At 40.4% G+C, this 15,448-nt stretch overlaps 2 protein-coding genes across 15 annotated transcripts in view; one reads left to right on the top strand and one right to left on the bottom strand.

The window, feature by feature from the left end:
• MCM10 (minichromosome maintenance 10 replication initiation factor) overlaps positions 1-15,448 on the top strand; it is a 106,406-nt gene that overhangs the window by 9,327 nt on the left and 81,631 nt on the right. For 13 of the 14 annotated variants that reach the window (XM_077897198.1, XM_077897196.1, XM_077897195.1 and 10 more), the window contains 10 exons: positions 1,676-1,841; positions 3,390-3,557; positions 4,650-4,766; positions 6,739-6,938; positions 8,291-8,391; positions 9,668-9,778; positions 9,865-9,982; positions 11,389-11,617; positions 12,906-13,050; positions 14,293-14,411. In XM_077897198.1, the coding sequence (XP_077753324.1) occupies positions 1,676-1,841; positions 3,390-3,557; positions 4,650-4,766; positions 6,739-6,938; positions 8,291-8,391; positions 9,668-9,778; positions 9,865-9,982; positions 11,389-11,617; positions 12,906-13,050; positions 14,293-14,411 (1,474 nt within the window). Of the gene's footprint in view, positions 1-1,675; positions 1,842-3,389; positions 3,558-4,649; positions 4,767-6,738; positions 6,939-8,290; positions 8,392-9,667; positions 9,779-9,864; positions 9,983-11,388; positions 11,618-12,597; positions 12,801-12,905; positions 13,051-14,292; positions 14,412-15,448 lie in introns of those variants that run through there. The other variant, XM_077897205.1, reaches the window with a different exon arrangement.
• Positions 13,988-15,448, bottom strand: part of UCMA (upper zone of growth plate and cartilage matrix associated) — a 34,799-nt gene continuing 33,338 nt past the window's right edge. Inside the window, exon 6 of the mRNA XM_077897210.1 lies at positions 13,988-14,310. The gene's annotated coding sequence lies outside the window, so the exon portion shown is untranslated. The remainder of the gene's footprint in view (positions 14,311-15,448) is intronic.

Raw genomic sequence — 15,448 nt, 5'->3', positions numbered from 1 at the left:
GAGACCAGATTGCTTTTAGTATAGTCCATCTGAGTAGCTAAGTGCAATCCCTTTAGAACACCTAACCCTTGTCAATCTAAACTAAAACTGCTAAGGTCTTAAATTATATAATATTGAGCAGAGGGAGAATAAGCTGCCACCATGAAGTAAAAGCATATTGTAAAGACTCCATACTCTCCAAAATTGGAAGAAAGTATTCAGTATCTTAATTACATCTGAGACAGTCTGTGGGCTGGGATACAGTAAGAGCTATGGTTTTCACTGCAGGGTTTTTTTGTCTTAAGGTAAACCACCCCCAGCAAGATGATAGTGCCTGCTGTAACCAGTTCTCTGTTGAAATTTCCCACAGAGAGATGTTGCTAATGAAAGTGTACATGCAGTAGTCAGCCCAAGCTTCTGAGTGGCCTACAGATTTAGGGGACCACAATTGTTTGAATCTCTTTGTAATTGTTGTACCTGGATCTCAGGCTCTGAAAATACTCCAAAGGGCAGTAACGTGATAGTAATCTATTAATTCACAGAAATCAAGCCACAAAAAGGATTTCTCTACCTACATCAGTGTTTTTCTCCCGAATATTCTTCATTGCTTCAGAGTTAGCTCTATGACTTTTTATTTCTAAAGATCTTTGAAATAATCAAAAGGCATGCTTTATTCTGGTTTTTCTTTTGTTTTTGAATATATAATATGATCTAGTACAGAATAGGTATTAATATTCCCCTAGAGAAAAATAGCTTTTGCAAATCCACCAATGTTTGGCCAGTCATTAGGATTAAGAAAATATTAACTGAAGCTAGATTATAAGCTTTTATTTATTGTTATATGAAAATGTTGGGTTAAAAAAATCCAATTAGAAATTAAAGACCCTGGGCAGCCCGGGTGGCTTAGCAGTTTAGCGCCACCTTCAGCCCAGGGCCTGATCCTAGAGACTCGGGATCAAGTCCCACATTGGGCTCCCTGCATGGAGCCTGCTTCTCCCTCTGCCTGTGTCTCTCTGCCTCTCTCTCTCTGTGTCTCATGAATAAATAAAATCTTTTTAAGAAAAAAAAATTGTAGACTCTGAAATTATTACAGAATTGATGAAATTTAAATCTTATTTTTAATATCAATTCATCATTTTGTATTACAGTCAAAAGAGATTACTTTCAAAAGACTATTATAACATATGTTATCATTTATAAGAACTTAGAGTGTGTACAGTCTTGTTTTCTGTATAAGCTCCAGTTCTCTATCCAAGTAAGGATAAACTAGCCTTAAGAATTATCTTACTTTGGGCACCCTAGGTGGCTCAGCAGTTTAGCATTGCCTTCAGCCCAGGGTGTGGTCCTGGAGACCTGGGATCGAATCCCATGTCAGGCTCCCTGCATGGAATGGATCCTGCTTCTCCCTCTGTCTGTGTCTGTGCCTCTGTCTCTCTCATGAATAAATAAGTAAAATCTTTTAAAAAATTATTTTTATTTATCTGCCATAAAAATCTTTCCCTTGTCCATACTATATAACTAAGCCTCTCTGAGAACAAGTACTTCAGAGAATATTTCTATCCGTAACGTCTCTTCTAACCAACCTGCTACAGTGCTAAGTAATCTTTTATTAGAATGATAATCTAACCATTGCTGGTTTCTTTTTTTTTTTTTTTTTTTTTTTTTTTTTGGGGTCATTGCTGGTTTCTTGACCCAGGCGGCCTCGAGTGTCCTCCACAGAGATGAACAAGAAAATGATTGGCCGAAAACTGATCAGACTGTCTCAGCTCAAGGAAAAGATGGCAAGTGAGAAGCTAGAAGAAATAGACTGGGTGACTTTTGGGGTTATATTGAAGAAAATCACTCCGCAGAGTTGTAATAGTGTAAGCCATCTTACTGATTTCTTAGCTGCTCCATCACAAGCTGACCGTGGGGATTCATGTTCTTGATTTCTCTACCCCAAGCCTATTAGTTTTTATTTTGAAATAGCTGCCAGTGAGTTCACAGATTGCCTCACCATCGTTGGATTGCTATCTGAAGGTTAAATACGTAAAGAATGTCCTACTTACAGACCTGATTGTACAGGGTCCTTGGGCTTTTCACTGTATTATTCCTGCCGTATTTCACTGGTCATTGTTTTGGTGGCACAAGGGTTGCCCCTGTGATACTGTCATCCCATTTGAGGGGGAGAGGTCGAGTACCTGGATCCTCTAAAGAGCCTTTCTAGAAAGAAGAGGTCAGCCTCAGAAGTTCTGAAATTGCTGACTGTGCCAGCACAGTGCATATTACAAAATATCTAACAGATTTTAAAATTGCAGTTGACGGAGAGGTAATAAGATGACTTTGTGGTGTGGGAAGTCAGTAAACCTGCTATGTGGACTTAGCCTGACCTTTAATCTTTAAGTACTTTCATTTCCATATTTGTAAAAGGAAGGAAATGGCTTTTGTTTATATCAGAATTCTCTTCCAGCTCTCAAATACTAGGCTTACTCATGCACAATCCTGATTTCATTCTCTAATTGAGATCTTGGTCAATCTTATATTGTTCTGCAAGTCCTGCTCTAGCCCTCTTACTGTTAAAAGTGAAAGTGAACACATCTGGTTCTTTTAAGTTCTTAATTGTGTCACTACTGGTATTGTGGCTGGTAATGACTAATGACACTGGCTGTAATGATTTGAAATGATAGGTGTAAAATTTTATTTGAACCCTCCCAAGAAAGGAGTTGTACACATCCATGGAAACATAGTTAAAACACTTGAATCCAGTCAATAACTCAGCATAACCTATAACCACACCCATTCCAGGATGCCTGTGTGAAATAGCTTGATTGAATATTCAGATTATTTTGCCTTAAAAAAAAAACTGAAAGTGGACATTTTTATGTAAGTGGTTAGCATTTTGAGTTGCATTTCTTCAGATATAGAATACTTCTGAAATTTTACAGTTAAACATAAACCAGTTGTCTTTAAATATGCTTTTGTTTTTCTTGTAAGTTAGGCAAAGATTGAATAGCACAGAGCTGACACCTTTTTATTAATATTAATAATATAATTAATCAGTGATAAATAACAGATCCACTAAATTTATATCAATAAGTCATTAAATGGTAGTGCCACAACTTGACTGGTCCTTTTAATATTGTGTGCGTGTAGTTAGAAAGGTGGTGCTATCCCATTGACGATTTAGACCTGAGAATTAGAGACTTCACTAACGTGTGTGCTTCTGGCTTGTCTTAATTTCATTTCTAAAATGAGAAAGGTAGTAAATACTAAAGCCTAGAGGTAGGATTAATTCACAACAAACAGGCATTTTCAAGATTATACAATAAGACTGGTTTATGTTTGTATATGTTCCCACAGTAGAGGACTTGAAACACAGTATAGCCCATTGTGCAAAATTTATTAAAAAGAGGGGTAAATATTTATTCCAGGGGAAAACATTTAGTATCTGGCGACTGAATGATCTCCGTGACCTGACACGGTATGTGTCGTTGTTCTTATTTGGAGAAGTTCACAAAGAACTCTGGAAGACTGAACAGGGTACTGTCATAGGTCTGCTCAATGCTAACCCCATGAAGCCCAAGGATGGTTCAGATGAGGTAAGAATCTGTTTCCATGATCTTTCTTTCTCTTTCTCTCTGGTTTTTACAGCTGAGCCAAATTCTGTCAAAAACTGGTCCATCTCCAGAACTGAGTCATGCTTTTATATATCTCCAGTAATCTAGCTTTTTGTTTGTTCCTCACCCACCAATATTCTGAACTTCTGTTTACTCTTAAATGTTTCACAACGATTGCTTTCATTAAATCTTTCCACATTAGTTCCAAGTTTCCTAGAGTGTTTTAAACTGTTCTGCTCAGGTCTCCTTACATCTTCTTCATAGATCTCCATTGGCGGCATCAAGCAGGCAGGATTTTATAGTTGATTCCATTAGTTGTACAGCCATAACTGCAACTTAGAACCAGAGTGATTTCATCTTCTCAGCAGCAGCAGAGGTTCCTGCTGCTATAGCCTGAGATCTATTGTGAATAGCAACAGACCTTTTCTCCATCCAACCAGCAAGAAGTATCATTTTGTTGTTACTATATGTTATCATTAATACAATAAGGGAGAGTGAGAATCAAAATTATTTTCTTTTCTTCCTTTTACCAGAGAACAGCAACAGATCTTCCATCCTTACATATTAATCCCAACATAGACAATGTAGTGATGTCAGGGCCAGTGTCTATGAGCCTCTCAGCCTTCTCCTCTTGGTCACTGCATGGCTTTGAAGCTATTGCCCTCGTACCACCATTCAAGGCAGGAGTGACCCAGCCCTGCCCTGTCTGCTTTTTTGGGACCTCCTGAATCAGTCTCCTTGGCCAGAACGCAGTCCTGTGACCATCACTACCTGCAAGGGATGCTGGGAAAATGAACAGGATCCGTCACCTGAGGCTGAGCGTTGGCCCACGCAAATAAAATCCAAATTCTGCAGCAGAAACAAAGGAGACAGGAGAGAATGGATACTAGGTAGAGAATTGAGCATATCTCCTATACTCCTGTTCTTAAAGCTGCTCTATAGGGTCCTGGCTTCTAATTCCTATAGACTGCTACAGCCTCGCTAACTCCCACCAGCCAGCCTCTTACTCATTCTTGCTGATAAAAGGCCATACCTTTGTCAGCTTTTAACTCCCATTCTGTGTCTTCTCTGTAGGTGTGCTTGTCTGTTGATCATCCTCAGAAGATCTTAATCATGGGTGAGGCTCTTGACCTAGGAACCTGTAAAGCAAAGAAGAAGAATGGACAGCCGTGTACACAGACTGTTAATTTGGTTGGTTTCAACTCTGTTGGGATAGTTTCTGATGAGGACGGGATCTAATGTGACTAGATTGTAGATAGCATAGTGGTAATGGTCAATTTGGAACAGAGTTTCCTACATAACAGAAAGCACAAAAGTAAGAAAATTCGGTGTGTAGTTAGTAACTGCCAGTTTAAAAAACTGAGGACAAGAGAAGGATTTAATCTCTCAGGAAAGTGATCTTTTATTGCCAACTGACTGGAAGGTATAAGGAAGACAGATTTTTAGTTTGCCCTAAATTCTGAGCAGTGCCAGAGATCAGACAATGATGAAATGCACTGAAAACCTTATTTTCATTTCTTTAAGTCCAACTTGTATTTTCTTAGAGCCTTTTAAAATATAAGTCATAACTTAAGATCCTCATGTACCATACAATTCACCCTTTTATGTACAGTTCAGTAGTTTTAATGCTGAGGTGTGCAGTTATCACCACTATGTAATTTCAGACCCCACCTCACCCCCACGAAACCCCATACTCCTTAGCAGTCACCCCCCATTACCTTCTTCCCCCAACCCCTGGTAAGTACTACTCTGCTTTCTGTCTTTATGGATTTTTCTCCTTTGGACATTGCATGTCATGGAAATGTACAACACGTGACCTTTTGTGTCTAATTTCTTTCACTTAGCACGATGTTTCTGGGATTTGTTCACATTGTCACATGCATCAATATTTCATTTTTTTCATGGTCAAATAATATTCCATTGTATGTGTACAGCAGTTTGTTTATTCATTAGTCATTGGGCATTTCATCAATAGTGCTGCTATCAGCATTCTTATTATATAGATGGATGGATGTTTTTAGTTTCCTTGGAATTTCTGGGTTGCCTGGTAACCTCATGTTTTGGCTTTTGAGAAACTGCCAGACTGGTTTCCAAAGTGGCTTTTACATTCTCACTAGCAGAGAGGAGGGTTCCATTTTTTCCACCTCCCAGCCAACCCTTGTTTCTATGTGCTGCCGATGACAGCCATTCTAGTGGGTGTGAAGTGGTGCTACTTAGAGTTCTGTGAACAAATTAAATGGCGGGTTTTGGTTTCATCACCTTTTAGTTCCCTCCTTGCTTCCTAATAGATGAGCTAGTGAGCAGGAAATAGCAGGAGGGAGATAGTTGGAGAAAGAGGTCTCAAAAGAAAGTGCTTGATGGATCTCCACAGACCAGTGTGATCATTAAAACCCTATTGTTGCCCATCTAAGGCCTCACCCAGTAGAATGTTAGCATGTTTCCCCCTTTTTTTTTTTCACTGAAGTGAAGATAGTTTTATTCTCTTTTTTTTAAGAGAGAGAGTATGCACGGTGGTGGGGGCAGGTGGTAGGAGTAGGAGGAAAGGGAGAGAGAAAATCTTAAGCAGACTCCACGCTCAGTGTGGAGCCCACCATGGGGCTTAATCTCACAACCCTGAAATCGTGACATGAGCCGAAATCAAGAGTCAACACCTAACTGACTGAGCCATCTGGGCACCCCTGATTTGTTTTATTCTTAAATCAGTTTGTATTGAGGTAAAATGCACATAACCTGTAATTAACCATTTTAAAATGTACACTTGAGTGATATATTCAGCATGTTTCCTCTTGTGCAACCACCAGCTCTCTACTTTCAAAACCTCACTACCCCACAAAAACACCCTATACCCATTAAGTAACCACTCTCCATCCCGCTCCTCCATCCCCTGGTGATGGGCCTAGTGTATCTGACTTCTTTTATTGTCAAGGTAGAGCGAGGGCTTATGGGGTGAACAGTACCATTTTTTCTTTCACCCAACTAGAGCTCTCAAGTGGAATTTCAGAGAAGTCACTGCATAGCTGCACTTGAGGAATGGCCCTGGAGATCAGTAGCGGGGCTCTACACTCAGTAGCACCCCATGAAGCTGGGAGAAAAGAAAGTGTTTATTGACACTGTCCCCGGGTATGTCACCATAATCCTGATGCAGCCACTCTTCCTTTTACAGAATGACTGTGAGTACTGTCAATATCACATCCAGGCTCAATATAAGAAGCTCAGTGCCAGGCGAGCTGACCTGCAGTCCACCTTCTCCGGAGGACGAATTCCAAAGAAGTTTGCCCGCAAAGGCAGCAGCCTAAAAGAACGGCTATGTCAGGATGGTTTTTACTATGGAGGGGTTTCTTCTGCATCGTACGCGGCCTCAGTGTAAGACATTCTCTGGGGCTTCTTTCAGGACAGGGATCTTGCTTGTCTCCTTATAAGAACAACCAAATGGTTGTACTTCCCTGTAATGGTCCTAGAAGACTTGTACAGGTTTGCTCTTTCATAAACTCACTGCCCAGAACAAGGTAGACAAGGACCTCCTTTATTCCCAGGGAAAGAGGAAAACACAGGAGGTGGAGGGAAATTAGGTAAGTTGTGTCATGATCGTCTTTAACATAGAGCCCACACTTCTTTGGCTTCTAAGGTAAATAGTGCAACTTTGTCAGGGTTGATTATACGGCCACTAAAAGTCCACTAGTCCTAGTGTTGGCATCCTCTAAGTCCTTTCCCTCACAACTCCTACATTGAAATGATAGACCTCTTAGAGGCCATGTTTAACTCAGTGAAGTAATAGCAGTGAAGCCTCACATAGGATTGGGATGCTGCTGAGGCAGACATTCGTAGCCTCTCTCCTGGGCATGTCAGGCCTTCCATAGAGTCCTTGAAGTATGTGATCGATGGCCTTGTCCCTGTAGAATAGAAAGCACATCTGAGGACATGGCCAGTGGGAACCTGTCACAAAGGAGCTACCACTGGTTGAGAACAAAACATTTTGTTTCTAGGCTCACAGAAATTGGGCAAGGGAACTCTCACCTCTTGCCTAATTTATCATATCAAGCACATTTAAAATAATGCTTGTATTTTCACAAACTACAAAAAGCAGTTCTACGTTATAAAGATGTATCTGTATATATACAGTTCAGCCAAAAGGAGAGAATAAAAACTAGGTGTAAGATAATCATTCCTTGCTATATATCCTTCTAGATATGTTTCCAGTAATACAAAATGAGATCATACTGCATCTATACTTTGCAGTCCCCCCACCATAAAATAATTACTGCTTTCATTATCGAATATGCATTTACGGCATTATCTTTAGCAGCTACATTGTTTTTTACATGGCTCTGTGATAAAATAGTTCCTTGTGGATAAACATTAATGATATTTCTAACTTTTAACATTGAAAACAATATTTTACGCCATTAATATCCTAAGTTTTTGCCTAGTCCTTAATTTTTTAAGGTAAATTTCCAGACTGCTTGATCAAAGTGGTGGCATATTTTTTATTTTTTTTTTTGCCATATTGCTTTTCCAGAATGGCCTTCACCAAACTTGGAGGTTGCCTGACATGATGCATCAGCACCTATATTGTAGGACTATGGTATTAAGAAAGTTTCCTTATATAGTGCTTTGAGAAGCTTCGACAGTTTGTAATAAATGAATACTTCTGTGCTTTCATCAGAGCATTAGATTTTAGTGACTGTCCTTTGGGGGGGTGACTCTTGTCATTTCAGTGCGGCTGCTGTTGCTCCTAAAAAGAAGATTCAAACCACTCTGACTAATCTGGTGGTTAAGGGGACAGACTTGATCATTCAGGAAACCCAACAAAAACTTGGTAACTTTGTTTCTCAATACTATATTTCTTTCTGTACCTTAAATATGTAGTCTTTAGGATTGAAAATGGTCACAGTCGTTCATGCCCTAAATTATAAATACCCAGTCATCACTATAGTTACCGAGTAATGTGGCCTAAGCTGAAGCAATCAGGCTTGCTTGGCTGCATCTTAAGGAAAGCATCTTTTTAATCATAGCTGAGTCTTTACGTAGATGCTGTATAAATTTTTTTCTTTCTTTTTTTTTTTTTTTTTTAAGATTTTACTTATTTATTCATGATAGACAGAGAGAGAGGCAGAGACACAGGAGGAGGGAGAAGCAGGCTCCACGCCGGGAGCCCAACGTGGAACTCGATCTGGGGACTCCAGGATCGCGCCCTGAGCCAAAGGCAGGCGCTAAACCGCTGAGCCACCCAGGGATTCCCTAAATTTTGATATATCTGGTCTAACTCTTAATGTCCAGCATTAGAATCAGTAGTATAAGGTTCCTGGCCAAACCCATCGTTACCTTCTTGTTAAAACAGATCTTACTCAAAGAATGACACCTCTGCCCTTTTCACTTGGGGCTTTGTTCCTAACAGTAGTGAGGGCCTAGCACAGACCCTACCCATAGTGCACGTTCCAGACATAGTGTATGAAATGATCCCACAGACTGGTGTTCTAATCATAACTTGAAATAAGATCTGCTTGTCATGCCTTCAGAGTCCTATTAGTTTGATGTTAGAAGCTAAGGATTCTTTTTTTCTCTTGGCATTCCATGTACTTCATTTACAAATGACTGGGTTGTGAATGCAGTTTTATTTTTTTTATTTTTTAAAAAGATTTTATTTATTCATGAGAGACACAGAAAAAGAGGCAGAGACACAGGCAGAGGGAAAAGCAGGCTCCATGCAGGGAGCCCGACATGGGACTCGATCCTGGGTCTCCAGGATCATGCCCTGGGCTGAAGGTGGCGCTAAACCACTGAGCCACCCCGGCTGCTGCCCTGAATGCAGAGTTTTATTTTTTATTTATTTATTTTTTTAATTATTTATTTATTCATGAGAGACAGAGAGAGAGAGAGGTAGAGACACAGGCAGAGGGAGAAGCAGGCTCCAGGCAGGGAGACCGACATGGGACTCGATCCTGGGTCTCCAGGATCAGGCCCTGGGCTGAAGGCGGTGCTAAACCGCTGAGCCACCCAGGCTGCCCCTGAATGCAGAGTTTTAAAAGTAACATCATATAATCTCAAACTGTTGGAACTTTGAGTCCTCTAAAGCTGATGTTTGTATATTCCAGGAATACCCCAGAAGAGCTTGTCTTGCTCTGAGGAATTCAAGGAACTGATGGACTTGCCTACATTTGGAGCCAGAAACTTAAAACAACATTTAGCCAAAGCCAAGTTACCAGGTAGAGTCAGCCTGCCCCTGCTCCTGTGCCCACGCCTGCGTTCCCACAGCCCTTCGGAGCCCCTCAGTCTGTGGCTTGTGTTTCAGGGATAACAGGAAGCCCGAAACCTGCTTTCCAGTCTGTCTCAGCATCAGCCCTCTTAAAGCAGCAGAAGCAGCACATGCTGGAGATGAGGAAGAAGAGGTCAGAAGAAATACAAAAACGGTAAGAATAATGGGTTTAATATTTCCTATTTAGATAGTTTATCTCTGGGATCCTCAGAACGTCTTAATGGATTTCCAAAATGTGGCTTTAAATTTTTAGATGCTTAGATAGCTTTTTAACTTTGAAAGTTCCAAAGCAATTTTAACATAACCTAAGAACACAGCCTTTCGGGTTCTGTATCTCTGACTCACGCTGGTGAATTTGAGACCAGGTGGTACAAGTTATAGTAATTAACACCCCAACACCCCGGGTTAGAAGGGAAAGAAGGAACGCTTAAAAAGGGTATTGTGAAAGGGAAAAGCACATGTTGACCTCTATCTCTCATTTTTTAGTTCTACCACAGTTAGTTTTTTTAAGTACAGGCTAAGCCAGTAAATAGATTTTACAGTTGTTCACATAAATGATAAAAGTGAGGCAGTGAAAGTGGAGAGTCATTTTAGAGGCAGAAACAAGTGGAAAATGGTGCAGAAGGTAAATGAATCAAAGATTCTTAAACTCAAGTTATCAGAATAGTGATAAGAGTATCAGTTTAGAGATGCTTAACAGGTATGGAGCACATGCTATACATCAAATCAACGGTGTCTCTTTTAGTCCTTACCATAGTCTGTGAGATGCTGTTATCCTTGTTTTATGAGTGATGTAACTGAGTGCCAGAGAGCTGGTTGGTGATGGAGTCAGGTTTGGACTCATTCATACCTGTTCTGCCCTAGTTAAAACAGTTAGGCTGCCCCAGATCTGGGCCACTGAAAGGTAGATGGTTCAATAAATAGGAAAGTCCACTTTAAGCTACCAGGAAATTCTTTGGAAAAATCCAGAGCATAGATTTGGATTCAGGCAGGTGAGTTTGAGGTGCTGATGGAATATCTCTGGAACTAGTCATCAGCCTGTCACTTACAAGCAGTAGGATCTTGGCCCTCAATTCCTTCATCTGTAAAATGAGAGTTCTGGACTACATAATTTGTGGCACCTGTTGTTTTTCATTAGCCCTTTTGACTGCTTACAAAATAAGTCACCATATGAATTATGTCTTTCTGTGAAGGATTTTCACATATATCCTGTGTGTTACCTCTTCCCAGTAAACTAAAATGAGACCTTCCATGAGTTTCTGAAGGTCCCAGCTAACCAGAGAGCTAGGAATACAGCACACATCTCACCTTCAGGGCTATGTTCTGTTGAGAGGCACCCACAAGAAAGCCAGTTGGCAAAAATCAGTTCTAAATTGCTAAAACAACAAGAGCTTATGCAATGAATAGTCAGTTACCAGAGTTAGGAAAGCCCGCACATTCTCAGTGTGTGCTGGTCTTGACCATGGAGGAGCAGCTATTTTACTAGTGACTACTTACCAGCTGGTGGCCTATCTACAGTGTCCCAGTCAGCATATTTTGTGACTATGTATTTCTTTAAAGATTTCTCCAAAGCTCAAGTGGGATCAAGAGCCCAGCCGTGACACCCTCTTCTCAACGGGTCCCTTCCCAGTCTCTGCAAACGGCGGCTGTGTTGCCCAGCCTGGAAGGAGCACCAGCCACACAGATGCCCAAGCTGGGGCGAGGCATCTCAGAAGGAGATGACGTTCTCTTTTTTGATGAGTCACCACCACCAAGACCAAAACTGAGTGCTTTAGCAGAAGCCAAAAAGGTGAGTGGCATCAATTTTTTTTAACATTTGAATTTGCATTCTGTAGGCTATAGCTGGAGTTGAAAGAGAGTAATAGATATTTATTGATCATGAAAATTAGAGTGAAAGGAATATCAAGTGATAATGGCATCAACATAATGCCACTGGTTCAATCCAAGAACGTTACCCATTCTCAACACTGTTCCTTGTGAGGCTGAGGGAGATGTTCTAAACTCTGGCTGGCCTGAGGGAAGCAAATTCTGGGAATTATTAACACAAGACTGTAAAATGGTGATTTACAGAATCCTTCTTTGAAAGAAATCTTACACAGGAGCTAAGTTGCTCTGATTGCCATGCTCAGAGCCCCACTTTTCAAATACTTCGTGAGTCAACCCGAGCCCCAGTAAGAGCCTGTCTTCTCTTTGTCCTAGTTAGCCACTATCACCACTTGAAGGGCAAAGGCTAGTCATAAGCCAGAGCTGCACCTGCAGTAATGATAGTGATAAGAGCACCTGTGATCTTGGGTCATGAGTCCAAGCCCCACCACAGGTGTAGAAAAACAAAAAGCCCTGTAAAACAAAACGATTGGACATGTGCTTGTGGTATATACACACATGCTGTTTAGTCTGTATAGATTCGTGCTTTGCCCACATTCTCTCATCTGCACAGCCTACTAAACACTATCATCTCCATTTTATAAATGTAAAACCTGAGGCTGAAAAATTAAGTAATTTACATAAGGTTACAAACTAGTAAGTAGCAGAGCTAGAATCTTATCCTGATTCTGTCTGATTGTAAAACAAACTTCCACAGTGTTTATGTGGTTCCTCTATGGGTCCTGAAGGCTGTAGTGTAATGATTTTATTTATTTTTATTTTTATTTTTTTTAGTGTAATGATTTTAAACTTGGTATTTAAGTAAGCTGAAACTTTATTAGCTTATAGAGCTGTCTCCATACTTTTAAAAAATTTTTTTTATTAATTTTTATTTATTTATGATAGTCACACACACAGAGAGAGAGAGAGGCAGAGACACAGGCAGAGGGAGAAGCAGGCTCCATGCACCGGGAGCCCAACTTGGGACTCGATCCCGGGTCTCCAGGATCGCGCCCTGGGCCAAAGGCAAGCGCCAAACCGCTGCGCCACCCAGGGATCCCATACTTTAAAATTTTAATAACTGGGTAATGTTATAAAGAGAAGATATATTTTGCTAATTTATATTTGAGAATAGAATTCACTCGTTAATAACTAGAAAAGGGGTACAGGGCTTTAGATAACTGTCTCATTAAGATTTTTTATCTTTTTTCTAGTTAGCTGCTATAACCAAATTAAGAGCAAAAGGCCAGATTCTGACAAAAACAGACCCAAACAGCATTAAAAAGAAGCAAAAGGACCCCCAGGATGTCCTAGGAGTGAAGGACCGTGTAGAAAAGAACCACAACTTTTCTCCTGAAGGTACTGTGGGTTTTATTTTTTTATTTTTTATTTTTTATTTTTTTAAATTTTTATTTATTTATGATAGGCACACAGTGAGAGAGAGAGAGAGGCAGAGACACAGGCAGAGGGAGAAGCAGGCTCCATGCACCGGGAGCCTGACGTGGGATTTGATCCTGGGTCTCCAGGATCGCGCCCTGGGCCAAAGGCAGGCGCTAAACCGCTGCGCCACCCAGGGATCCCGGTACTGTGGGTTTTAGAGTTAGCAGTGGGAAGCCCGCCGCCATCTGTAAGATGTTCTAAACCATAACCAGCATCCCTGATACCAGAAGTTTTTGTTTTACTTAAATTTGCCTCTATTACAGTACCTAAATAGAATTTCTGCAACTGGAATTGACCTTTTTTTTTTTTTTTAATTAGTTTATTTATTTATTTATTTATTTGAGACCGAGAGAAAGAGAGAGAGGCAAAGACACAGGTAGAGGAAGAAGCAGGCTCCATGTAGGGAGCCTGATGTGGGACTCGATCCCCGGTCTCCAGGATCACACCCTGGGCTGAAGGCGGAGCTAAACCGCTAGTGCCACTGGGGCACCATTTTCAATGATCACATTAAGTTGAAGTGAAATTATACACAATCTAAAAGCTTAAGGAAAAGATTACTTGGGACGCCTGAGTGGCTCCATGGTTGAGCATCTCCCTTCAGCTCAGGACATAATCCTGGGGTCCAGGGATCGAGTACCACATCCGGCTCCCCACAGGGATGCTGCTTCTTCCTCTACCTATGTCTCTGCCTCTCTGTGTGTTCTCATGAATAAATAAATAAAATCTTAAAAATAAATAAGAAAATGATTACTTATTAGATCTTTGTACAGAGATATATTAGTATAAAGATTTACTTTGAAAGAAGTAGAATTTGTTTCCAAATTGCTATTTTTATTTTAAAAACTATGAAGTTGGCGGTGACATTTTATTATCGGTTTGTAAAAAGGAGTTTTCTTGACATTACTTATCATCATAGTCTGTTCCTGTCTTAAGAATGGAAGAGATTCTAATCCAGTGGTTAAATCTGCCATTCCCCATATGCTAGGGCCTACTTGTCAGCTCACTCCTCAAGAGTTTTTCTCTGCTGGTACCGATTGGGGTAAATTAAATTTGAAGGGCCTTGTTGTCAGAGATGGAGAGAACAGGAAGAAGCTGAGTCCATGAGGCTCCTTGGCTTCCTGAAATTTCTCAGTGACGGCTACTGTTTCCTTTCTGCTCTAGCTGAAGATGAGTTGGAGCCTGCCAGGAAAAAAAGGAGAGAACAACTTACCTACCTGGAATCTGAAGAATTTCAGAAAATTCTAAAAGCAAAATCAAAGCACACAGGAATACTCAAAGAGGTAAAAGCCAAAAAAAGGTCAAAAATGATAGTGCTGCCCTTCAGACTCGCACTTTGTCATGGGACTAAGAAGAATCTATTTCTTCGACCTCAGCCAAGACATAGTTTTGTCTGAGTTGACTTCAAGGAACAGGAACATTCTTGATAGAATTTAGCTTTGCCTCTGTCCTTGTGAAGAATATCATTTATCTTAATTTTAATAGACATCGATGTTATAAAAATGTTGCTTTCTAGGTATAGCTTTGAATTTATCTTTCAGTGGTTTGCCACTATAGCTGTTCTTTTGAATATCAGTATAGGGGTACCTGAGTGGCTCAGTAGGTTAAGTATCTGCCTTTGGCTTAAGTCATGATCCCAGGCTGGGATTGAGCACCGAATTGGGCTCCCTGCTCAGCGGGGAATCTGCTTCTCCCTCTGGCTCCCCTCCTCCACTCTTACCCTCTCACTCTGTCTCTCTCAAATAAATAAATAAGCTTTTCCCAAAAAAGGGTATCCATATCCTATGTGTAATGTAAAAATGAGAAAAGGAAATATTTATATTAAAAATATATATTTGATTACGTAAACATGTAGGCACAACTATCCCAGAAGAAATAAGAAAGTTGTCAGAGGGTTGGGTTATAAACGTAAATAAGACAAATAGAAATGAAGCCTTCTTAGGTGTGGGTTTTTTTGGTTACTTAAATACCATGGGTCTGTTTCTCTGACAGTGTGATTTTTTTTTTTTTAAACAATAAATACTCCAGGGAACCTTTTGAACACACCAAACTATGGTTGTCCCTCTATACACACGAGTTGCCTAGTGTGCTCTTGGTATATTCAATGTATATTTGAATGATGCACAAATGTTGTAGGGTCGTATATAAAGCAGTTAGTTTTGAGAGTTATAATGGGGTTTTTCATCCACATGGGTGCCTTCTAAAACAGTCAAATGAATCCTTTCATATCAAGGGACTGTTTGGTGCATTGCGGGTGCAGTTTCCCTGGTCCCTGCGAGTAGCAGGGAGGGGTAGCAATCATTGGGATAACAAAACAAGG

Source organism: Canis aureus, chromosome 5, assembly GCF_053574225.1.
Source record: "Canis aureus isolate CA01 chromosome 5, VMU_Caureus_v.1.0, whole genome shotgun sequence".
NCBI classification, from domain to species: domain Eukaryota; kingdom Metazoa; phylum Chordata; class Mammalia; order Carnivora; family Canidae; genus Canis; species Canis aureus.
Note: the sequence above shows the minus strand (reverse complement) of the source record. Positions and strands in the feature narration are given on the sequence as shown.